This window comes from Stenella coeruleoalba, assembly GCF_951394435.1.
Source record: "Stenella coeruleoalba genome assembly, chromosome: 16".
NCBI lineage: Eukaryota > Metazoa > Chordata > Mammalia > Artiodactyla > Delphinidae > Stenella > Stenella coeruleoalba.
In genome coordinates, this window is record NC_137162.1 from 272,519 (window position 1) to 298,422 (window position 25,904).

At 48.2% G+C, this 25,904-nt stretch overlaps 1 protein-coding gene across 2 annotated transcripts; it reads left to right on the plus strand.

Annotated features, from left to right (window-relative positions):
• Positions 1–12,039: 12,039 nt before the first annotated feature.
• SYCE1 (synaptonemal complex central element protein 1) lies at positions 12,040–20,971 on the plus strand. 2 transcript variants are annotated; one of them, XM_079900601.1, is made up of 13 exons: positions 12,040–12,126; positions 15,511–15,573; positions 16,211–16,270; positions 16,617–16,691; positions 17,378–17,425; positions 17,674–17,728; positions 18,433–18,522; positions 18,770–18,833; positions 19,632–19,698; positions 19,769–19,892; positions 19,962–20,072; positions 20,207–20,294; positions 20,540–20,971. In XM_079900601.1, exons 1-13 carry the CDS (start codon positions 12,057–12,059, stop codon positions 20,615–20,617), a joined length of 993 nt encoding a protein of 330 aa, XP_079756727.1. In that variant the 5' UTR covers positions 12,040–12,056; the 3' UTR covers positions 20,618–20,971. The 2 variants fall into 2 exon arrangements, with proteins under 2 accessions (XP_079756727.1, XP_079756728.1); XM_079900602.1 differs by having other exon boundaries at positions 19,962–20,042.
• The last annotated feature ends 4,933 nt before the right edge of the window (positions 20,972–25,904 follow it).

Below are 25,904 nucleotides of genomic sequence, written 5' to 3' on the forward strand. Positions count from 1 at the left end.
AAGAAAAAAATGTATATTGTGTGTTTACATTTCGTAGAATTATTATCCCTGAATCATAATTCTGTTAGTACACCAGTATAGAGATTTGTTCTTAATATTTAGGTGAGAACCATTTCCTTCTGTTTTTGAGAATAATTCTGTGAACTCATTTCCAGTAACGGCACTCTTCCCCAAATCAAAAGTTTAACAAGGGAGATGCAGGCAGAATAATCATGAAAACACAAAGCAATACAACAGCAACACAAAATTTGTAACTTCCAATAACAACTCAATTTAGAAGAGGGTTTATATCTTCAGAACAAAAGCATTCCTCCTTGACTTGCTAACGACTCAAATTCTGTGTATTCTACAGAGAATCTGTGATGTTATTCCCATAAAACCACCCTTTACTGCGTCTGCCTCCATTAGATTTCCTAAGCACTAGTGTTTTAATGTACAGGTTAAAAACAAAATCCTAATGTGATTTATTTATAATGTGTGTGCTCTTTGTCTTATCCTAGTGTCTAAAGTGTTCTCCTTGGCTGGACCCCAAATAATATTCCTTTACGTGCTAAGTGATATCTGGAGAGTGGGAGAGGTTTTATAAATACCCTAACCCTAAAGCATACGCTAACCCTAAACCGTACCTTAATCCGTACCCTGACACTAACCCTAACCCTAACCCATACACTAACCCTAACTCGTAACCCAACTCTAACCTGTACCCTAACCCTAACCCATACCCTAAACCTAAACCTAACCCATACCCGTACCCTAACCCTACCCCGTACCCTAAGCCTAACATGTACTGTATCCCTAACATGTACCCTAACCATAAGCCAAAGCCGTACCCTAACCTGTACCCTAACCCATACCCAAAACCTAACCTACCCATCACCCGTACCCTAACCCATACCCTAACCCTAACTGTACCCTAACCCTAATCCTAACCCTAACCCCTACCCTAACCCATACCCTAACACTAACCAGTAGACATACCCTAACCTGTACCCTAACCCTACCCCGTACCCTAACCGTACCCTGTACCATAACACTACCCCATACCCTAACCCTACAACATACCCTAACCCATACCCTAACCCTAACCCTAACCTGTACCCTAACCCCTACCCGAACCCTAACCCTAACCCTACCCCGTACTCTAACACGTACCCTAATGCTAACCCGTATCCTAACACTAAACTGTACCCTAACACATACCCTAACCCTACCCTGTAGCCGTACACTAAACTGTACCCTAACCCTAACCCATACCCTAACCCGTATCCTAACCCTAAACCGTACCCTAATACATACCCTAACCCTAATCCGTAGTTGTACCCTAACCTGTGCCCTAACCTGTACCCTAACCCTAACGCTAACCCTAACCCTAATCCTAACCTGTACACTAATCCTAACCTGTACCCTAACCCTTGAACCCTAACCCTAACCCGTAACCTAACCCGTACCTTAAACCCTAATCCTTACCCCTAACTTAATTTTTGTTTTTTTGTATTTTAAAAAATATTTTTCTGTGGTTAAAACAAATTAGCAGAAAAACAAAAGTAAACAGAAAGTAACCTGAGTGTCCCTCAAAAAGCTAAGTCTCAAATACTCGGTACTTCTGTTCTATGGACTGATATGTAGCCTATAAAAACTGTGAGAGCTAAATCTGTTTTTCTACAGTGAGAAACATGATGTTCCAGATGTAAAGAACACCTGGATAAAATGAGAAAGCTACACATTATGCTGGTCGTTTCAGGGAGTGGGAAAGGATGGCAAGTGGTAAAATATTATCTTTTCATTTATCTTCTCAAATTTCACTTGTTACAAAGAACTTGAATTTTAATTGTACTTTTAAAAAGTAACAATGGAAAATTAAAAGAAAAAAATATATAGTGTGTGTTTAATTACATTTCATAGAATTATTATCCCTGAATCATAATTCTGTTAGTACACCAGTATAGAGATTATTTCTTCATATTTAGGTGAGAACCATTTCCTTCTGTTTTTGAGAATAATTCTGTAAACTCATTTCCAGTAACGGCACTCTTCCCCAATTCAAAGGTTTAACAAGGGAGATGCAGGCAGAAAAATCATGAAAACACAAAGCAATACAACAGCAACACAAAATTTGTAACTTCCAATAACAGCTCAATTTAGAAGAGGGTTTATATCTTCAGAACAAAAGCATTCCTCCTTGACTTGCTAACCAGTCAAAATCTGTGTATTCTACAGAAAATCTGTGATGTTATTCCCATAAAACCACCCTTTACTGCTTCTGCCTCCATTAGATTTCCTAAGCACTAGTGTTTTAATGAACAGGTTAAAATCAAAATCATAATGTGTGTGTTCTTTGTCTTATCCTAGTGTCTAAAGTGCTCTCCTTGGCTGGACCCCAAATAATATTCCTTTACGTGTTAAGTGATATCTGGAGAGTGGGAGAGGTTTAATAACTACCCTAACCCTAAAGTGTACCCTAACCCTAACCCTAAACCTAACCCATACCCTAACCCATACCCATACCCTAACCCATACCCGTACACTAACCCTAACCCATAGCCGTACCCTAACTTGTACCCTAACCCTAACCCGTATCCTAACCCTAACCCATACCCTAACACTAACCCGTACCCTATACCGTACCCTAACCCTAACCCATAGCCGTACCCTAAACTGTACCTTAACTCTATCCCATATCCTAAACCTAACCCTAACCCATCCCCTAACCCTAACCCATACCCTAACCCATACCCTAACTCTAACCCGTAGCCATACCCTAACCTGTACCCTAACCCATCCCCTAACCCTAACCCTAAAACCTAAACCCTCACCCTAACCCCTAACCCCTAGCCCTAGCCCTAGCCTTCACCCTAACCGCTAACCCCAACCCCTAATCCCTAACCCTAACCCTAAACCCAACCCTAACCCTAACCCTCTAACCCTAACCCTAAACCCTAAACCCTAACCCTAACCTTAACCCCTAACCCCTAAACCCTAACCCTAACCCTAACCCTAACCCTGGAGACGTGCAGGAAGCCGGGCTGGCCCAGCTGGCCAGAGTAGGAGTTGGAGGGGTCCCAGCAGGTGAAATCACCATGCAGGATAAATTCCTTGGACTTGCCATAGGCCAAGGGAGAGTCTCAGGGCAACCCGCCCCTCTCTGGTCCTGCTTGGAGAGACCTCGCCAGGGCCACTTGGCTACTTTGGAGAAGCGCGCGGGAGAGAGCTTTACACCAGCAGACATTTTGTAAAATTTGAGAGCGTAGGCTCAGGCCTGTTCTCAAAGCCTTTACTCAAAGGCGAGCCCTTCCTGCGGCCGTCAGGTTAGGGGGCTCCGTGACTGTGCCAAACAGCTCTGCTGTGAGTCGTGCTTCCCTCCTCTACCCACCCCCACCAAGTCCCTGTCCCCTTACCAGCGGTCTGCGGCCCTCCGCTCCGCGCTCGGATGCCGCTGGGGTGCCAGGGACCCACGGGAGGGGTCGTTCCCAGCCGCCGCGCGTAGGTTTCCTAGACCCGCGCCGGCTCGCCGTGGGCCGGCGGCGAGGAGCCCCGAGGACGCCCCGCGCCAGGTGCGCTCTGGCCATGAAGCCCACTTCCGGGAGAGGCACGCGGACCGCCAGCGCGCTCAGGTGAGCCGCAGCCAATGCCGAACAAAACCCGCCCCGCCGGCGCCGCGTCCGCGCGACACAGCGCCGTCTCAGCACTCCTGGCACGGGAGCCTGGGGCCGGGCGTCTCCTCTCCTAAGAGCGTGAGGGAGGAAGCGGCGCCCCTGCGAGGCCGCTAGCGATGCCCCGATGCGCGGGCCCCTGCGGCGCGGAGACCGCTCCAGGCTGGACTCACCGAGACCAAGGCCGCCAGCAGGAGCGCTTGGTGGGACCCGGCTTGGGCGGGGGAGCTACAGGCCCCCGCAAACAACCCAATATCTTTAAATGGAGAAAGGACTTGAAAAGACCCTTCCCCAGATAAGACGTACAAATGGTCAACAAACAGCTGAAGAGATGTTAAACATCATGACTCAAGATGGAAATGCACATTAATACCACAACGCCATACCCCTCCACAAACACTAGAAGGCCTATAACCAAGAAAATTAAAAATAACTAATTTTGGCAAAAATGTAGAGAAATTGATACAGAGTTTCCCATGGGGCAAATGAATCGGTCCTGGAGATGGATGGTGAGAATATTTGTACAACAATGTGAAGGTAGTTAATGCCACAGAACTGTATACTCAGAATGGTTTAAATGATAACCGTTATTTTTAATCACAATGAAAAAAATGAATGAAGCACTGATGATACATGTTAGAACATGGATGAACACTGAAAACATTCTAAGTCAAAGAGGTCATGCAGAAAAGGTCGCCCAGATCATACTCATCTCGTGTGCTTTAAATCCATAAAGGTTTAGAAAATGAGGGAAAGTCTCAGTAATGGTTTCAGAAAAAGAAAACTGGATCACAATGGGAAAAGATATTTCCATGCAGTTGGGGAAACAGTGAATGTTGAAGCGGGCCAGTGCATAGGATTATAAGGTGGAACCATAAAATTTCCTCTTTGGGACTTTATGTGCTGGTTCCCTGGGAGAGGAGCCCAGTATTGGGTAAAACACAATGGAGTATTTTATGGGAGGTGGTGTGTTTTGTACTGCTACTTACAGTTTCTTTATACACTTGAAATTACTAGGAAGTAAATTACTTTTCAAATGAATCATGTCAAAACTATGCCCAAAAAAATGCAGAGAAGACATCAAACTTCATGATAGAGGCAAAGCCTTAACCAGATGCGATTCACCTAAAGCGGTGATGCTCATCTTTCTTGTAGGAATCCACGCGTTATTAACAGGCATGGTGGGAAGATTATATTGGAAGCCACTATGTGTTGGGTGCTGTGGATGACCTGGATGTAGTAGAAACAGTAGGATATCTGAATTCTAGTTTTCCACATCAAACCACCAAAAAACTGTTAGAACTAATAAATGAATTCAGTAAAGCTGAAATCAATACACAGGGTACAAAATACAAAGGGTACAAAATCAATACACGGGCTGCCCTGGTGGCGCAGTGGTTGAGAGTCCGCCTGCCGATGCAGGGGACACGGGTTTGTGCCCCGGTCCGGGAAGATCCCACGTGCCGCGGAGCGCCTGGGCCCATGAGCCATGGCCGCTGAGCCTGCGCGTCCGGAGCCTGTGCTCCACAACGGGAGAGGCCACATCAGCGAGAGGCCCGCGTACTGCAAAAAGGGGGGAAAATCAATACACAAAAATAAGTTGTCTTTCTATACACTAATAATGTGCCATCAGAAAGAGAAATTAAGAAACAACCCCATTTACAATTGCATCCAAAAAATTCCTAGGAATAAATTTAACTGAGAAGGTGAAAGCACACCTGAAAACTGTAAGACACTGATGAAAGAAACTGAACAAACACAAATAAATGGAAAGATATCCAGTGCTCATGTTTGCAAAGAATATTCTTAAAATGTCCATTCTAGGGCTTCCCTGGTGACGCAGTGGTTAAGAATCCGCCTGCCAATGCAGGGGACAGGGGTTCGATCCCTGGTCTGGAAAGATCCCACATGCCACGGAGCAACTAATCCCGTGCGCCACAACTACTGAGCCTGTGCTCTAGAGCCTGCGAGCCACAACTACTGAAGCCCGCGTGCCTAGAGCCTGTGCTCCACAACAAGAGAAGCCACCACAATGAGAAGCCCGTGCACTACAACGAGATGTGGCCCCACTCTCCGCAACCAGAGAAAAGCCCGCGCGCAGCAACGAAGACCCAACGCAGCCAAAAATAAAATTAAAAATAAATACATTTATTTTTAAAAAATGTCCATTCTACCCAAAGCAATGTTCAAATGCAAAGTAAGCCTGGTCAAAACTCCAAAGGCATTTTTCACAGAAACAGAACAAACATTCCTAACATTTGTGTGAAAACACAAAGGCCCCTGAATAGCCAAAGGGATTCTGAGAAAGGAAAACAGGCTGGAGGCATCTTGCTCCCTGACTTCACACTACATTAGGAAGCTACAGTCACCAATAAAGTGTGTAACTGGCACAAAAACACATTCACACACCAGAGGAACAGAATAGATAGCCCAGAAATAAACCTACAGGTGTGTGATCAGTTGATTCACAAGAAAGGAGCCAAGAACATACACCAGGGAAAGGAGAGTCCCCTCAATAAACGGTGCTGGGAAAACTGGACACCACACACCAGACAACAACACTGCACTCTGTCTACACCATACACAAAAACTGGCTAAAAAGCCAGTTTTCCACATCAAGCCCTTCCTCTCCTGGGTCCTCTAAAGACAGACACCCTCAGCGGTCAGCCACGCACAGGAACCTTCCCCCCACTTTTCCTCACTTTTTCCCTCAGGAGCATCACCTCCCAGCAGGTCCTGAGGAGACCAGACTTCCGTTACTGTGGCCTCGATGCCTGTCCTCCCGGAGCTGCGGCCGTCAGCATGGCCTCGGCCCCGCGTGTTCCAGAAGCCAAGGCTCCAGTGGGTCCTGAGGAGACCCAGCTCTTCTCAGCTGCTCGGGCAGAGCCAGGTCCGCAGTCAGAGCGGGTATTCCTGCGGAGGGTCAGGGAGGTGGGCTGGCGTCCCCTCCAGCCAATGCGAATGTGCCGACCAAGCCTCCCTCACAGTTCAGCAGAGGCCCCGCCCCCTGAGAGCAGTTCTGCTGAATCCATTAAACTGCAGAAATTCAAACTGAAATACAGCCAAATATCTCATGACTTCTCCAAAATAGTTAAGGAACAATTTAACTGGAAACCATATGAAATGAAATGACTGCAGACACAAACTTTAAAACTTACACAAAAATCATTCAAATTTATTCACAGACATTCAAAATGCAAAACTATCAAAATTATAGAGAAACATAGAAGAAAATCTACATGACCTTGGGTTTGGTCTGTAGATCATGAACTTTGAGATTTAACACACAACACAAAAACCCAATCCACAGGGCTTCCCTGGTGGCACAGTGGTTGAGAGTCTGCCTGCCGATGCAGGGGACACGGGTTCATGCCCTGGTCCAGAAGGATCCCACATGCTGTGGAGCGGCTGGGCCCGTGAGCCATTGTCGCTGAGCCTGCGCGTCCGGAGCCTGTGCTCCACAACGGGAGAGGCCACAACAGTGAGAGGCCTGCGTACAGCAAAAAAAAAAAAAAAAAAAAAAAAAAAACCAATCCACAACACAAAATAAATAATATTGTGGACTTTATAAAATTAAAGATTTCTACTCTGAAAGACCTTATTCAGAAAGTCAAAAGACAAGCCACAAACTGGGAGAAAAATATTTGCAAACCTCATATCCAATAAAGGATTTGGACTCAAAATAGACAAAGACCTCTGAAACAGCCCTATAAAAACGTGGGTAAGGATCTGAACACACACACACAGCCAAAAAAGATATACAGATAGTAAAAATCAAACAAAAATATACTCAACATTATATACCATTAGGGAATTAAAATCATGAGATATCACACCACACCTATTAGGAATGCTTAACTCCAAAAATGTGACAATACCAATTGCTAGAGCATGAGGAACAACAGGAACTCTCCCTCCTTGCTTTTGGGATGCCTGTACAGTCACTTTGTAAGACAGTTTAGCAGTTTTCCTTTCCAAAGCTAAACAAGTCTCACCTTGGGATCCAACAATCATGCTTTGAAAATCTATGTCCAAATGCAAACAAGGATGCAATTATGCCCAGCAGCACTATTCATAATGGCTAAAAACGTGAAGAAATCAGGATATCCTTCAATAGATGAATGCATAAGCAAATTGGGGTACATCTATGTCAAGGTGACTAGAATATGCCACCCCAAAATATGTCTCTCTGACATAAGGATTATTTCAGTCTGCTTAAAAAAAAAAAAAGGAATCTGAATCCCTGTTTGTGAGTTGTAGGAGCCTCAGGAACTGAGGATGGGGTCCCTGAGGATAGGCACAAGATACAAGATTATAGGCATTGGGGCTTCCCTGGTGGCGCAGTGGTTGAGAGTCTGCCTGCCAACAGGTAGGGGACATGGGTTCGTGCCCCAGTCTGGGAAGATCCCACATGCCCCGGAGCAGCTAGGCCCGTGAGCCATGGCTGCTGAGCCTGCGTGTCCGGAGCCTGTGCTCCGCAACGGGAGAGGCCCGAGTACCACAAAAAAAAAAAAAAAAAAAAAAAAGATTATAGGCATAACATGACTGCATTCTTCTTTTTGTATTTTATTTTATTTATTTATATTTTGGCTGCATTGGGTCTTCGTTGCTGTGTGCAGGCTTTCTCTAGTTGCGGCGAGTGGGAGCTACTCTTCGTTGCGGTGCGCGGGCTTCTCACTGCAGTGGCTTCTCTTGTTGCAGAGCACGGGTTCTAGGCGCGCAGGCTTCAGTAGTTGTGGCTCGTGGGCTCTAGGGCGCAGGCTCAGTAGTTGTGGCGCTCGGGCTTAGTTGTTTCGCAGCATGTGGGATCTTTCTGGACCAGGGATCCAACCCGGGTCCCCTGCATTGGCAGGCGGATTCTTAACCACTGCGCCACCAGGGAAGCCCGACTGCATTCTTCTTAAACGAGCCTGACCTACACTCACACGAGATGGTTTTCTCTTGTATGCACACTGACATAGGCACCTTCAGTCTGAACTGCAGACCTTTGGCTTCACCACCTCCACTGACAGCGTTAGCTTCACCTGCTGTGAACCACCTCCTATACGATTTCCAGAACCAGAAAGCATCGAAGAGCTCATGCTCACGTGTAATCACGTTTTACAGGACCAGAGACTGTGCACTAGCATATGGGCAACTCATACTGTCCTCCCTTGAGAGCAAGAAGATCTTCCACTTGCTAAAATAGCAACTGTGCTGTTGGTGGCAAACTCAAGGCTCTGGCTTTGGGCATCAGGTCCTCACATCAGAGACTGGCCCTGGTTGCCCATGTGCCTCAGAAAGCACACAGACCTCATCTGTGACTCTGGGAGGTGGGAGCCCAGGAGTCACACCTGGCCCCTGGCCATATTAATCGCCCGTCCTTGAAGAATAACACTGCTCACTTTCCAGTCTTTTCTCTCTCCTTTACAAAGAGCAGAGACCGAACGCTGGGTGGTAAGGAAACTCTAGCTTAGTGAAGCAGTAGGAGTTTCAAGGGTTATTCCATGCCACGCAGTCCACAGTTGGCAGGCTTTCTGCGGGACGCAGGGCCGAGCCCTAAGCTCACATGGCGCGCTGAGACCATGCGGCCCCAGTGAGAAACTGCCCATTGCGAGGCCCAGTGGCCCCCATATCCTTGAGTCTTAACGAGTATGAGTGTCAAAAGTTTATTACAGCTGGAAGGCCAAAGAATTATGGGGTAACAGTCTGCTGTTTGGATGTTGTGGCCAGGGCCACACTCAGTGTTGGAGGGTTATTACTTCTCTTGGCAGGCTATGAGGCTGTGAGGGAAGAGACACTTCTCTCAATCACATGGATGTAGGGAACTGAACCACCCAGGGGTCTGTCTATGCTGCCCAGGTAGCTATTCTATTGCACAGTAACATGGTCAGCTCAGTGACTGGCAACAAGGGCTTGACAGGGCCCAGGCTGGCCTGAGCTAGAGGACTGCAAATGCCTGCCTGGATGGTTGAAGGTCAAGGGCTGTCCTGGCTAAGACCTGACTGTCTACTGCTGGCCACTTGAATAGGACAAAGGATCCATTCAGTCCCAGGAGGGCCCAACCAGCCTTCAAGTATGCAGCACGTGGGGGCTGGCAGGTCACTACCCCCAGTCCTATATAAACCCACACATGTCTTCTGAGTGCTCTGTGGGTCAGGGCTGTGCTGGAATCTGGGGCTGCCCAGACAGAGTGGGCAGACAGAGGGTGGGAGGACAGAGGGACACCCTGTGGGACTTCTGGGGCCCTCCACAACACTTGACTGAGTAGAGTTAGATTTGAAACAATCAGTGACCAGAGTAGACATTTCATTCTTCTAACAGAGCCCAGTACTGGGGTACAGAAAATCAACGGTTCAGCTTACCTTCCTGACTCATGTGTGACCCTGGGCCACTCCTACCCTTCCTGGACGCCTCACAAAGATGGAGAGTGAGGAGGCGGAAGAGGACCAGTTATGCTTAAACCTAACTCTAACCCTGATCCTCTGATTCTAACACCCTAACCTATAACCCTAATCCCCCTATATATAATCCTAAACTGTAACAACCCTAGCCCCAGACCCCTAGACTGTGGACCCTGACCCCCTAAGCTCTAAATCTTAACCCTCCAAACCTGACTCTCTAATCCTGACCCATAACCCTAAACTCTGACCCCGACCCCAGCCCTAAACTCTAGCCTAGCACTGACCCTGACCCCCAACACTGACACTGACCCTGGATTTTGAGCCAGAGCCCAACCCTAACCCTAGGGGTTAGGGTCCTTAATCCTGATCCTAGCCCCTAACCCCAGGAAGTCTGTACAAGACGGGTTCTGGCTTCAAGGGTCATTTGAACTTTGGTCTGTCCATATCTTGCATATATCAGTTCATTCCCAAAGAAGTAGCCCCAGTAGCAAGGAGATCACGGTCCATTCTGCCATAGTTTGGGTCAGTAGTCCCTGACTTGAACCATGATCTTGGGCGGGAATGGCCATGGTCTCGAGTCTCTAATTCCTATCCCTGTCCCCGACCTCGATGCTGATCCTAACAATGAACAGTGACTCTGAATATGGCCTCTGACATTGACTCTTGACCCTTTCCCTGACCCTGGTCCCCAATCAGACTTTTGCTTGGACCCTGAGTCCTAATTCCTACTCTGTGACTTTTCATAACCTTATCCATATCATGAGAGCTCTGGATTTTTAGACAGCATATTCACATTGATGTGACCGTTCAAGCTTTGAAAACTTCAGAAGGGTGCATGTGGCAGCGGTGGCAGCCTTTGTAAAGGCTTAAGGTGGGCTTGAGCCTATTTATCTTGAGGAAGGAGGCTGGTGGCTTGAGCAGAGTGGGTGAGGGGGAGTCCAGCCAGGTTGTCCTTTGACAGGATTACATGAAATAATCTCCTACCGTGACGAGAACAGGAACTGTTCTGGCACAGGAAGCCCTCCTTACATGTTAGTTCTTGTTTGCTATTACTATTTCCAGACTACAGATGAGGAAAATTGACGGCAGCTCTTAGAGCAAAGCTTTTCACAGGTAGTTCTCAAAACTGCTCCTCACACTTCGTTGTTACTGTCGTGATTGGATCCCGGTCAACAGGTGAGGAAGACGAGGGGTGGGATGTCTTGGAACAGGATTTGTGCACAGTGAACACTCAGATGTCCAGATTCAGGCTGGTAACTGTCACCTGCACCGCCTGCAACCAGGTCCACCGGCCTCCCCCAAAACGTGAATTCTGCCCCATCCAGCGCGCGGCAGGGAGCCTGGCTGAACCTCCCCTCCACATGCAGCCCTGAGGTCCACCACGGTCCTTCCAGACCCACAGGGGAACGCGCCAGTTCTGCACCCCCAGCCCGCCCTACAGACCCGACATCGTCCACCCTTCGGCCCCGCCTCCCTTGAGAATGTGTCACGCTAGGCAGGGCCAGCCTCGGGATCACGCTGGGAAGAATCAGGGTCTCGCTGCACCCTTGCCCTCTCCTCCGCGTCCAGCCACGAAGAGCGGCCAAGATGAGTCTGGTGGGGCCAACTCACGGCCTCAGTGCAGAACGCCCACGCGGAGGTTTGCGGTAAACCGGAAACCTCGCCTAAGCCTGCAGAGACGGAAATCAAACTCGGCTCCCCACCGCCAGGCTCTGGCCCACTCGCCGCAACGCAGGTGACGTCACGTGGGGCGGGCTCTTGGGAGGCCTCTACACTCTCGCAGGCCACGGCTCCTCAACCGGCCAATCGCAAGCCTGGAAGACCAGGCGCCGCCCTCGCCTGCTCTGCCCTGAATCGGCACCGGGAGGCCTCAAGCATACGCACTGGCGCTTGCCCAACTGTCTATTCCGCGGTCCGCTCTCGAAGGGATCGGCGCGGGGCGCACTGCGCAGGCGTGCTGAGGGAGCCCCGCCCCCGGCGTGCGTTCCGTCCAATCCAAGCGGAGGCGCCAGACTGAGAGGAAATGGCGGGGCGCTCGGAGCTGTCGAGCGCGAAGCAGGCGGGAGCCGTGGGTCGGGCTGACGAGGCCGGAGGTAGAGCCGGGCGATGGAGGGCTGGGCGGGCAGGGAGCGCACGCGGGCGCCGCTTCGAGTCAGGGCGGACGTGGGGAAAAACGACTTTCGTCCCCTCCGGAAGGGTCTCGGCGGCTCTGCCGGCAGCCGCGAGGACTCACCCACAGGCCCGCGTCCTACATTCACACACCTCTCGCTGGCCTCGTTTGCCCCATCTGCTCCGTTTAAGTAGCTAAAAGTAGGCAGAGGACATCCTTTCGACTTGATATCACACTCAGATGATAGGAAGACTAGTGGGTAAAGGCTTTGCAGTAGCCCATCTGGCACCAATTTTAACATTTATTTTTCCCCCTTTTTGGTCACCTTCCTAGAGGATCACACAAAACATATAGATGCATGGACTGGATGGTCCCTGTAGCCTGGGTGGTGGTACGAAAACGGGGAGGGAACAGCTAAATCCCATGCAGTTCTCTACCGATGGGCGTTCACGTTTTTTTCCCAGTTTTGACATAAATGTTGCTTCAGTGTCATTTAACATACCTTTTGCATACTTAACCAAGCATATCTGATGGATACATTCCTAGAAGTGGAATTTGTCTTCAAAATGTTGATGTAGCCAGACTGGCCTCCAAAAGGTTGCATCAGTTTCCACAGTCTGCCAGTTTCCCTACATCATCACAAACACTGGGCCTTATCAGACTTACTAATCTTTACCAACCTGCTAGATGCAACATGTTATTTCCATCTCTTTAATTATGACTGAAGTAGTACGTCTTTTCAAATATTATTAGCCATCTGTGTAGTTTTTGGTTAATTGTTCTCTCCATTTCTCCATTCTTACGTAGAAATGATTATTTACCTTCTCTATATTGTTTGATTGGTTGGTTGCTTTATTTTTTTTTAACTTTTTATTATGGATAAATTTAAGCACATACAAAAAAATATACAGGCACATGAAAAGATACTCAACATTGCTAATTATTAGAGAAATGCAAATCAAAACTACAATGAGGCATCACCTCACACTGGTCAAAATGGCCACCATCAAAATGTCTACAAATAATAAATGCTGGAGAGGGTGTGGAGAAAAGGGGACCCTCCTACACGGTTGGTGGGAATATAAACTGGTGCAGCCACTATGGAGAACAGTATGGAGGTTCCTCAAAAAAAAAAACAACTAAAAATAGAGTTACTGTATTATCCAGCAATCCCATTCCTGGGCATATATCCGGCCAAGACGAAAGCTCTAATTCAAAAAGATACGTGCACCCCAGTGTCATAGCAGCACTGTTTACAGTAGCCAAGATGTGGAAGCAACTTAAATGTCTATTGACAGATGAATGGATAAAGAAGATGTGGTACATATATACAATGGATTATTACTAAGACATAAAAAGTAAGGAAATAATGCCATTTGTAGCAACATGGATGGACCTAGAGATTATCATACTAAGTGAAGTAAGTCAGAGAAATATATGATATCACTTATATGTGGAATCTAAAACTGGTACAAATTAACTTACTCACAAAACAGAAATAGACTCACAGACACAGAAAAGAAATTTATGGGTGCCACAGGGGAAAGGGGTGTGGGAGAGTTAAGTTAGGATTGGGATTAACAGATACACACTACTAAATAGAAACAAGGACCTACTCTATAGCACAGGGAACTATATTCAATATCTTGTAATCTATAATGGAAAAGAATCTGAAAAGTATATATATAATATAACCAAATCACTTTGCTGTACACCTGAAACTAAAACACTATTGTAAATCAACTATACTTCAATTTAAAAACTTTTTTTTTTAATATTTACTTATTTATTTATTTGGCTGTGCTGGGTCTTAGTTGCAGCACACGGGATCTTCATTGCAGCATGTGGGATCTTTAGCTGTGGCATATGGGATCACGTTCCCTGACCAGGGATCAGACCCGGGTTCCCTGCATTGGGAGTGCAGAGTCTTAACCACTGGACTACCAAGGAAGTCCTAAAAACATTTTCTTAAGTCAAGAACAAAGTATAATTACCCCATGAACTCATCTTTCAGTTTTAACAATTATCAGCTCTTGGCCAATCTTGTTTCCTCGTTATCCTCACCCACTCCCTACCGCCGACTCCACTGTTTCATTTCGAAGTATCCCAGGCAACATAACATATCATGCATAGATACCGGGTTGGCCAAAAAGTTCGTCCGGGTTTTTCCATTAAGATGGTGTGGAAAAACCCAGACGAACTTTTTGGCCAACCCAATATTTGCATATATCTCTCTAAAACATAAGCACTCTGCAGAAAAGTAACCACAATAGCATTGTCACATGTGAATAATGGCTACAATAATTCCTTTGTTTCATCAACTATCTAGTCAGTTTTCAAATTTCCTTGATTGTGTCATCACCATTTTAAAAAGTGCTTTCGATTGAATCGAAATCCAAGTATGGTCCATTTATTGAAATTGGTTGATACGTTTCTTTAATCTCTTTTTGTCTGTAAGGGTCTTCCTTTCTCCCTTTTCCCCCAAAATGTATTTAAATTAAAGAAACTGGGTTGTTTTTCCTGTGACGTTTCCCAGTGTGGATGTTACTAATTGCATGCCCATGTGCCACTTAAAATGTTCCGCTCTCCCTGTATTTCCTCTGAATTGGTTATTTAGATTGAGAGGCTTAACAAGTATTAGTGTCATTTTTTTACAAGAATCCTACATTGAATTTTTACATTACATAGCTCATAATATCCAGTTATTTTTATTGTGATGTTAATCCATTAATAATAATTGCCTAGATCTACTAATTCATCAAGGAGTTAAAAATAAGTGCCTATATTGATTATAAGCAAGTTAATATGAAATATTTTACTTGGAGGCTACAGAATAACAATTGTATATAGGAAAGCTATTTATATTTATTTAAATGAGACATCTTATTAGATTTTCTCAGTATTCCTTGTAAGGTTTCTTTGGGTAATATTCTCTAGAAATTTCTAGTTCATTATGCCACCTACTAGTTAACAGTGATTTCTGAATCCTTGTTTCCAGTTTTTAATACCACTTCTTTTTTTTTCTTTCATTATTACATCCTGAGCTTTGGCCAAGTCTTGAACAGTATCAGCAGTAAGAGTGTACCCCTTTCCTTGCCCTGAGTTTTATTAAGGGGAAATCTGTGGTGTCATTTCACCCTTTAGGAAAGTCTGCCCAGGAAGGGCCGGTTCATCCCTTGTGCAGTGTCTCCCTCAGGGCAAGGAGCAGACGCCCCACTCTGGCTGGAGACCTGCCCTCAGGCCACCTCAGTCCCGGCCCAGTGTTATCAGATCCTTCCTCAGGCCTCTCACTCCTACATAATTCTTTTTTTTTTAAATCTTTATTGGAGCCTACATAATTCTTAAATGTTTGGTTTTCTCTCCACAGGGCAGGCCAAGTCCTCACAGAAAATTGAAGACTTGATGGAAATGGTGAAGCAGTTACAGAAAGGTCACATGTCTCCTCTGTAACTGGGGCTCAGCCTGAGATTTGGGGTCAGGCAGAAGTGGAATCAATTCCAAGGCCCAAAATTCACCACCTTGGGAAATTAACTCATTTGTTCTCTCTTACTTTTAAAACAATTTTTTGAAGTAAAAATATGAACCCATGATTCAAAATTCAAGTATAAGGGGATAAAGTACAAACGTTTTCCCAAAACTCAGCTGCAGTCCCCTTGCTGGCCGTCCATTTGGTTCCCATGCACTCTGCTGGATCCAGGGTTTCACCTTCCCTCCACCTCACCTCCGCTCCTCTGGCTTGCTCACCAGGCACCTTCCACCCGTGTTCCCACCTTAGGGCAGGCCTTTGTACTGACTGTCTCCCATCCCCACCCAGGGAACAGCAAGGTCTGCCCCCCTCACTTCATTTGGGGCCCTCAAGGGGTCTTGCCATATCTGAAGAAGCACGGCCCACTCCACTTTGTAATCTGTTGCCCCTCCTCTGTTTCTCTTGACTGCACTTAACCACAACCTGACTCAGGTTCTTTATCTGTTCCTGTCTCCCCTCCCCAGAATGTGAGCCCTTGGAGGGCATCCACCTCCCTTCACCTGCCCTGTCATCTTCACTCAACCTCCTTGTTTCCCTGCAGTCGGAAGCCTAGAGCCCAGGATTGAGGTCCTGATAAACCGGATTAATGAGGTCCAGCAAGGTGAGCTCAGGACCTTGGCTTGTCTGCCAGGTGCGGTTGCGTGATTGGCAGGGCCCAGTGCAAAATGAAAATGTAGGGCCCCTTGTTCCAAATTACTGTGTTTTGAAAGAGCAGAGCATTAAACTTAGCATGGGTTGGTCGGGCCCATCTAAATTCAGGTGCTGTACTCACACGTTTATTAACCTGTCCTGCTGTCAACTGAGCCCAACAAGAAAGGCTTGGGCTCTGGAAGCCTTGTTTCCTGCTTCCGGAAACAAGAATCTGGGCCCCTCTAGGTTTGCTTAAAGACAAATGTGAAATGTTTGCAAGGACAGACACTTACACAATGTTCTGCGGTTTGGCACAGCAAAAAAGAAAGCCAGTGAGGAGCTAGGAGAGGCCCGGACTGTCTGGGAGACCCTGCAGAAGGAACTGGACTCATGTAAGCTTGTGGGGGATGACCCAGAGGTCCCCACAATGTCATGCATCCTTGAACCCAGTATTCCAATCAGCATCCTTGCCGTGGCCAAGGGCTCCTGCCCCCTCTCCAACCTCAGGTCCTACCAATCTCCCCGCTCCAACTCTGTGGGTGGGAGTGTTCCGGAAACACCCTCCAAGCATACTCTTACCTTAGGGGCTTTGCTAGGAGAGGTTCCCCCAGATAATACAGGTTCCTATTGCCTCACATCATCATTCAGTTCTCAGCTCAAATGTCCCCGTCTCAGAGAGGCCTTCCCCAGTTACCCCACCCAAAGACCGCACTCTGCCCACACCTAGTCACATGGCTCTTACTGCTTGATGTGTTTCTTCGCAGCCCTTATCCAACTTCATGCAATGTGTTTATTTTTCCTCTTCCCTCCATGTAAACGCATTGCCATTCCACAGGGTCCTCACAGCCACCCTTTATCAACTTGAGGGCCCTTTGATGCTTACAGGGAGTATGGGCCCAAGAGGGAAGGGGCTCACCTCAAGGGGTCTACATCTGGGGTTAGGGCTCACCTTGAGGGGTCTACATCTGGGGTTGGGGGTAGGGCTGTACCAGACCACACATGTGACCATGGGCAAGCCCAGTCCCTGAAGGTTCAGTGTGTGGACTCTGATGCCTGAACATGTTACTGCTTTTTCCAGTGAGTGGAGAGAAAGTACGCCTGAAAGAGATCTTGAGCAAAAAGCAAGGTAATTGCAGCTACTCTGTCTCCAGGTTTTTGCCTTTGCCACCCTGCAGAAGCCCACTCTCTCTATAGAAGTAGGAGCCTTTTGAAACCTGAATCACCATGCATCCCTCCTGTGGCTTCCACCAAACATGCAGTAAATGACAGAGTCCCATCAACTCCAGAGATCCCACATGGTCTAGCACTTTTACCTCTGCCCAAACCTCATGCCCTGATGGGCTCTCACGGGGCCCTCACTTCCTCTCCCTGCAGAGACCCTGAGGATCCTCCGGCTCCACTGCCAGGAGAAGGAAAGTGAGGCACAGAGGTAAGAGCTTCCCCCGGCCCCTGCTCAGCGCTGTCCATTCTGGTAGAGAGAGAAAGCAGAGGAAATCGGTCTTAGACCCACAGCTCTCATCTTCTCCCTAAAACGGGGAGGCCAAATGCCTGTCTTCCCACCTTGACTCCAACAGTAGGCAGTAGTGTTAGGAGTACTCATTCACGGGGACGGGCATTCATTTGCTAGAATGTCAATTAAATTCCCTCGGCTGGTTTTTATTCTATACCTTCATACTTTCTGCAGGCTGTCTTGGCTGTCTACTCACCTGTCCCTTCATTTAGGCGTCAAGCCAACCATCTGTGCACCAGTCTCTCTCCATTCATCCATTATCCCTCCATCCACCCAACTACTTGTACATCCATGTCTCTACCTCCTGAATCTTTATTTTGCTCATTTTGTGACCAGAGGCCCCAAGCCCCTAGCACACCAACTTTGAAACTGTTTGAGAAATTCACATGAGATTAATATGTGTGTGTGCCTGTACTTGTGACCATGCCCACATTGATCTCCCCAGTCTTCACAATGACATTTCCAGAGGGCATGAGCTCATGCCCCCCTCCCACAAAGTTACAGAGAAGGACCTCAATCTAGAAGGTTAGAACAGACCTCAAGAGAAGGACGCGGAAGCCCCACCCCAGGCCCCTCCTAGGGAGACATTCAGAAAACATGACGGCTGCCTTGCCTCTTGCCAGGAAGCATACCACGCTGCAGGAGTGCAAGGAGCGAATTTCTGCCCTGAACTCCCAGATGGGGCAGGAGAAGAACAAGCAGAGGCAGTTGAGGTAAAGCCCATTGCCCAAGGCCTGGGGGCTGGATGCATTGTAAGTGGGGGGAATGCTAAGAATGGGGGTTAGAAGACGAGCTGGCTGAGCTGAAGCTTGGAGGGTCAAGGAGGCAAAGGTGCTCCCAGCAGAGTGAGGAGCATGGGCGAGCTCTCCCATGTCTCTGCATGAAGACCCCGGCCTGAGCCAGGCTGAGGAGGGGCGTCTCTCAGCCCACGGCCCCTCATCCTGTGTGGTTGGTCCCCAGGTTGGATTTTGAGGAGCAACTGGAGGATCTGATGGGCCAGCATAAGGGCCTCTGGGAATTCCACGTGAGTCACTCGGGGCCACTCCTTCCACCTTCCACATCTTCTCTGGCAGCACCAGCCCAAACCTCGGGGTCATCCTCCAGGCCTCCTTCCTCTCAGTTGCCGCACCCAGTTCCTGAGCAGCCCTGGCAGCCGTGTGTTAGAATCATGCTCAGTCCAGTTCCTCGTCACCCTCACTGCCACCCGGTATTGTCCTCTTCACTGGCCCTGCCCACCCATCCCTGATGCCCTCCCAGGGGCCTTAAGTGGTCAGGAGGAGCCCTGATGAACCAAGGAGGGGTTATCCATCAAGGAGACTCCTGGGTGTGTCTGGGGCCATCACACACACAGGGCAGATAGAGGGGAACCAGGCAGGCCGGTGTTTGCCACCTGGGGATCCCAAACAAGAAAACAGAATGAATGTCAGGACGGAAGGGCTCAGTGCGGTCACAGAGCGGGAAGAGAAGGAGCTGCAGGGCTGGGCTGGTAACTGACTCTCCAGAGAACAGCCTCGATTTGTGGTGTTTGCAGGATGCCCTGTAGCGAATACCCCAGGGCTGATTTCAAACCTTGCAGAATTCCTGAACACTAACCCTCACGAGCCTCCCCAGCATAGCACCACAGGTATCTGGGGTGAAACAGCTCCAGGTGGACAGAATGGCCAATGGAAAGGCCCTGAGGCTGGCCCGTGCCTGGCATGCATGGAGGGCCAGAGCAGCAGGAAGTAAGGCCTGCAGAGTAAAGACCAGATCCAGATCGGCTTCTCTGAGGCACATGGGAGGAAGCCAGGAGATGTGGACAGGCTGCCTTTCTACCCCTCAGAAGCCAGAGCAGCTGGCCCTGGAGATCGCCGCCCTGGACAGCAGCAAGGAGAAGCTGCTCAAGGAAGGTGAGGCCTGGAGAATGGGGATGCCCTGCCCTGCCCTGCCCTGCCCTGCCACTGTCCCTTCCTGCTGCAGAAAAGCTGGTGGAGGCAAAGCTGGAGGATGTGAAGCATCGTCTGTGCTCCCAGTTCGGAGCCAAGGGCTGCTCGGCAATCACTGAGGGGCTCTTCCTGCGCAGCCAGGAAGCAGCAGCTGTGGTGTAAGAGAGGGACGGTGCGGGGGGCGGCGGGGAGGGAGAGGTGCTGCCATCACTGACGCCCACCCTCAGGCATCTGTTTGAGGAGGAGAACAAGAAGGCCGGGGAGTTCCTGGAGGCTGCTGCCCAGCGCCAGGAGCAGCTGCAGCAGAAGTGCCGGCAGCTGCAGCAGCAGAGGCAGAGGTAGGCGTGGTCCCCAAGGGGAAGGTGGCTAAGGGAGTCTCTGCTCCCTCCTAGACTCTGTCACTTGGTCTCTTTACAATCCTTCCCTTCTCCCCCTACCCTCCTACCCTACCCCCCTACCCCTTTTTGTCCAGGCTGAAGGAGGAGCTGGAAAAGCTTGGAGTGCAGGTCCCTGCTCAAGGCCAGAGCAATCAAGAGGAAGGGGCTGGCCCAGGAGAAGCTGTGAGTCCTGGCATCTGGGTCAGGGAGCAGAGACAGCTTATGAAAGGAGCTCTGGGTGGGGAGGCAAGGAGGGGTTCTGCAGAGAGCTCAGAAGATGGTCTTCAGGGAAGGGCATTCCCAAAGGGACACAGCCAAGGCAAAGGTGCAGAAGCTGGCAGCAGTGGGGTGAGGAAGGGCAGGACCCAGGGAGGGTGTGGGCATGGGGATGTGAGGAGACTCCCACGTCACACTCTGACCTCCCGCAGGCCAATCCCAAGCCCCTTGGAGTCAGTGAGGAGAAAGACCCAGAGCCGCCCACTAAGCAGAGCCTGATGCCCTCCTAGGCAAGGAGGAGCCTCCCTGCACTAGAGCTTATGCCCTGCACTGGAGCTTATGGGCTTCAGGAAATAAAGGCACCATATTAACACAACTGCCTCAGCTGAGTCTGTGTTAGGTGGGGGGTTGTCCATCCCAAGACCCCTGGTACCTGAGACTGAGTGAAGCCTTGGCCACACTCTGCCTCTTGGCTTCAGCCAGAGTCCCACAGCAGGCACTCAATAAGTGCTTCCCCCACCTCACAGTCTCTGGTCTGCTCATCTCTAGGACTTGACATGTTCTGGGTCCCCAGGCAGAGGGATGCAAGACTGAGACCCTCTCACAATAGGCCCAGGGGTTCTGAAAACCCAGCCTGTGATAGTTTCTTCCATTCCTTATTCAGGCCTAGACCACAGAGTCTCAGAAATCCCAACAAGGACCAAGGGTCCTCAGCCAGTCAGTTCCATGCCCACAGCCCCCACTGATTCGCTGAGAAAAAGAAATGTAATTGGAGCCTAAATGTAATTTGTGCCTGCATAGGCACAAAACCTGTACCTGAGACACTTGTCACAAGAACATAATATGTTAGAAATCCTCAGTGTCGTGGAAGTCAGTCACCTAGGACAGTTGGTGCTTAGGGCATGTTTCAAATCCACTGGAGTGCATCACCCAAGCCAGGGCAATGATGGGAGTCAAAGTCTGTGTTCTTGGGTCAAAAGACAGTGAATTCAGTACGTACAAAGAGATTCCTTCTCTTGAACGGCTCCCCCATCCAGGTAGGACAGTGACACAGTCGGGCAGACAAACCTCAACAACTCTCATTTCTGAATATATACATATATATATATATATCCATTTCTGTAACTGGTCGTGGGAATCACAGCCGGTATTTATATCCATCTTCACCTTCTTCCACCACCCATTCTGCTTCCCCTTTGCCTTCATCAAGCAACTCAGCCGTCTGTGCCTTTTTACCTGGTGGAGTGACCAAAACCTTTATTCCTGAAGGATCTGGGCCATCAGTACTCTTGCTGGATTGGATTGTTATCGTTTTTCATTGGCATTAATCACAGGGCGTGGTCATACTCAAAGAAACCCTAAGGTATCTCCTGTATCACAGGCATGGTTTCCCTACCTGCACTGACGAGAAGTCCAGTTTCCCTGTGGTAGTCAGGCTCAGTGATCAGTCACACCAGCCAGCACAGGGACTCCTTTGCCTGTTGATTCACAGGCATGAGAAGCCCAAGGGGGCTGAGCAGCGGTCTTAACTTCCCGTTCAGTGGAATCATTATTGTATCTCCTAGTGGAGGCATTCCTCCCTCTGGGACTAAGGCCTCTAGGCCAGTGGAATATACAGTTGGGGGAACAGGAAGCAAAACTTTTCCAGCTGATCGCTAGGGACAACAGTGAATGTTACCACTCCCATTTCCACCCCATGATTTTTGGACCTTAGAGTGCTGGCCATGGGAGACAGCACCATATATTAGACACTGATTCAGAACATATGCAACCTTCTGGAGAACCCTGTCCCAGCCCTGCAAGGTATTGCCACCTAGCTGGTATTGTAACTGAGTCTTCAAAAGACCATTCCACCATTCTATCAAGCCAGCTGCTTCAGGATGGCAGGAGCATGGTAAGACCAGTGAATTCCATCACAACTTGGGCCCACTGCATAACTTTTTTTTGTTGTTAAGGGAACTCTTCAATCAGAAGTAATGCTGTGTATGAGACCATGATAGTGAATAGGAATTCTTAACTCTGCAGATGGCAGTTTGGGCCGAAGCATTGTGTACAGGGAAGGCAAATCCACATCCACATTTAACCCTACCCTCATTCCTTCTGGGGTAGCAGGCATTACTGATATTAACCAAGGCACATAGTTCACTTCTCAGAATACACCATGTTAGACTCTTTAAAAAGGCCTTCAATAGCACTTTTATCTTCCTGATAGGTTCTTGATAGCCGATTCAACTGAGAGACATGATGGTCTCCTCAGACAGTTTTTCAAATTCCACTCCAGCAAATGGACACCTTATATGGGTCTCTGTCTTGTCCCAGGCCTTAATCGCTTAATTCAAAGCCCCTTGTGAAACCATACCCTGTAATTTACAAGGTCCATGTAGTAGAAACAAAATGATACACCAAGAACACCAGGGAAACCACAGATAGGGAAACAACTTGCTGATGCACAGGCACATTGAGGGACTAGGGTGACTGATAGTGAACGTTAGATGTCACGAGCCAAAAATTCAACCCCTGCTACACACCAAACACCCTGAATTTGCACATATGACACATGAAGAGCAGAGCAGTACTGCCTGGGCAGAGAACTCAATACTTCCATTGAAACTTACACGTACTTTTCACCAATCATTTCTGAGCTCCCTGCCCCTCTTTCTCCCTCTTTCCAAGATAAATACACCACTTTGCCTCCTGTCTCCTTGCTTGGCCACCCTGCAATAAAGCCTTTTTTTTTTCTGCAAAAGACTTGTCTCAATATTTGGTCTTTTCTATTGTGTAGCAGGAAACGAGCCCACACGCTTGGTTACAAATTTGCTGACATCTCCATGTACTCCAGGACTGTTCTCACAGGCAGTGTGGACTACGGAAAAGATAAATAGAAAACTCCACTTAGTAAATGAAATTCACATTTGGAGATAATAAAATCAAAACCATATTCCATAAGGATAAAACCAGAACACCTCTACCTGCTACTGATACGTGCTGGAGGAAAATCAACGTCAAATGACAAAAGCCAGCCAAGTGAGCTGTAACCACTCTGCTGGATGTCTCCTTACTGTCAGTCTGGGTGTTTTCATTGGTTTGCAAACCAGAGTCCCAAACCTTCCAAGGAAGCCATGGTTTAAACCAACATGGTGAATGCAGGCCGACATGCCATCACTTTTGACTAATACAAGTTTTACAACCCAAAGACTGCAGGCTAGCCTGTCACCATCCAAACCAACAGCTGAGGCAAAGGGACCTAGAAATTGGCCAAATTAGAGGGCCTGTCTAGAGGGTAATGCCAAAGCTCCACAGCCACAGATATTTTAATTGTCAACCGGACACCCTGCTAACAACATACACCCAAATCAGGCCATATGACTTAAACCTATTTGCAACAGAATCCAACTCACCACCCATCTGGGAAAAACCTTGGAGAGTTAAAACCTCAGATCTGGCCATCTTTAATGGAGCCTTTACCTGCGCCAGTTGAGTGCTGGCACTTCGGTTCATGGTGACAGCATCACAGGTGCCAACATCACCTTGGCTACCTGTGCACCCACGGCCCCTTAACTTAAAAGATATTTGCAAGTCAAGCTCCCAGGCCCAACGCTGCCTTCAAATTAGACAAGTTGTTCAGCATCTTTATAATGCCAAAGAGGCAGAAAAATAAGATTCATACCACTCCAAGTGGGTGTCCACTTGAAAAGGATACCCCAGTCTCACATTCTAGACAATATTGCTCTATCCAGGAGCTCAGTGTTGGAGATGACATCGCCCCCTGAGGTGGAGACAACTCTGTCCTGGACACTAAAACCTCTGCTCCAGGGATGCCTAAGACTTGCCCCACCCAAGGTGCTGGCAAACTAGCTCCAGGACATTCACTGCTTTTCTTCCTTTGACATTAGGGATTCTGTTGTGTTTCTTGAGCTCCTGGCCTGCTTATCCCATGATCCAAGTATACTCTTGCTCTCTGCAGAAACATACATCCCTACACGTCTACGCCTACAGGGAAATCTGTAGAGATTACTACTGTCTGTACCGTTCTACAAATTAATGGAGACTACTGCCTTTCCCAGGAGACAACTGCCACCTATCCGTCAATTCCTCAACCTGCTTGGGAAAGGACAACACACTCCCCAGTGCCTCTCCTACTCCCTGCCCCAGCTTTCCACCACGAATTCCCACCTGGAGTCTCCCACCATGAGCACCACGACCACCGCTTTCTACTAGTTAACACACGAATACAACGAATCTCTACACTGACTTCACTATCAATCCATACTCGCCAACAACACAGTGGCCAGACCTGCCACACTGACCCGAGAAATTGACCCTATGCTGTTTAGGGCAATGTATGTCCTACACTCATTTATTCAGGCCACTCCAATACCCCAAATACTTGAGCTCAGTATTGACTCAATTTTGCGGCCCTAGCCAGATGAGTTTACCCTCTTAAACGGCCAATTAAGTCCACACTCCCAAGCACCTGCTGAGTTGTACCCTCACACTCTGCACTACTGTACACCTGCCCTAATTGCCCTAGGGCCAGGGAGCAGAACAGTCAGGGACAGCCTCAATGCCCCAAAGTCCACTGAAAATATTCACATTAGCCAATCCTAAGCCTGCTTGCAATGCCTATCCCCTTCCTTCTTGCTGAATCCACAGTACAGGCACTGGATCCACAGTTCCCCCTCTCCTCTGTCTACCTCTGAGTGGCCCTGCACGGTGTGCCGTTTCTTCCCAGGAAATTGTAACTAAACTGTGAAACTTTCTGGATTCTCTCTCTTGTTCTGCAACCTCATGCAAGACAATAGGATTAAAACAGGGTCAGAGTGATAACGGCCAATTGTTAAGCCACACACACACACACACACGTGTCAGCTTCCCATGTCTATTGGGTCAGTTGAGATGTACATGACCCAGCTCCTTACGGAGTACCCAGCACGATGGATGTCAGCTTGTTCATAGTGGTCACCAGCTCAGTAGCATACACCTTACTGGCTTTTCCTCCTCTCCGCTGTCATTTCCCCCACTACCTCATTCCTGCTTTTTGCAATCACTTCCCAAATAAACTGCTTACACAAGCTCGTGTCTCACCTGTGTTTTGGAATACAAAACGAAGACAACAGGAAAACCAAGCAAGGCAACCCAGCCCCTACTCTGATCAAGTCAAAGACAAATATAGGGACTCCATCCAAAAATAAATTGATACCCACCTTAACACTCCCACCAAGAATTAAAGAGTGGACAGGTCCCCAAGCTAGCAATCCCAACACAATCACCCAGCAGAATCAATTATCACCACCAGGAGAGTCAGTAGTACTTCCGTTGTGTTTTTCAGAACATCTGATTTGTCCATTGACAGCTACCACTTAATGCTGGGAACATCTGCTTGGTGGAACCTCAGTCAGATACAGGATTTTAGCTGCAATGGATACTGGTTTCCATTGCTGTGTAAGAAATTACTGCAAACATAATAGTTTAATAAAAAGAAATGTACTCCCTCACATCTGGAAGACAGAAGTTCAAGATCAGTGTCACAGGGCTGAAACCAAAGTGTCAGCAGGGCCCATCTCCAGAGACTCTAGG

Excerpts from the sequence above, each read along its gene's own strand:
- SYCE1 (XM_079900601.1), top strand. The coding sequence starts at position 12,057 with ATGGCGGGGCGCTCGGAGCTGTCGAGCGCGAAGCAGGCGGGAGCCGTG. Across the intron at positions 16,692-17,377 it reads GCAGAAGGAACTGGACTCAT|TGAGTGGAGAGAAAGTACGC; the intron begins GTAAGCTTGTGG and ends TGCTTTTTCCAG. Across the intron at positions 20,073-20,206 it reads CTGCAGCAGCAGAGGCAGAG|GCTGAAGGAGGAGCTGGAAA; the intron begins GTAGGCGTGGTC and ends CTTTTTGTCCAG.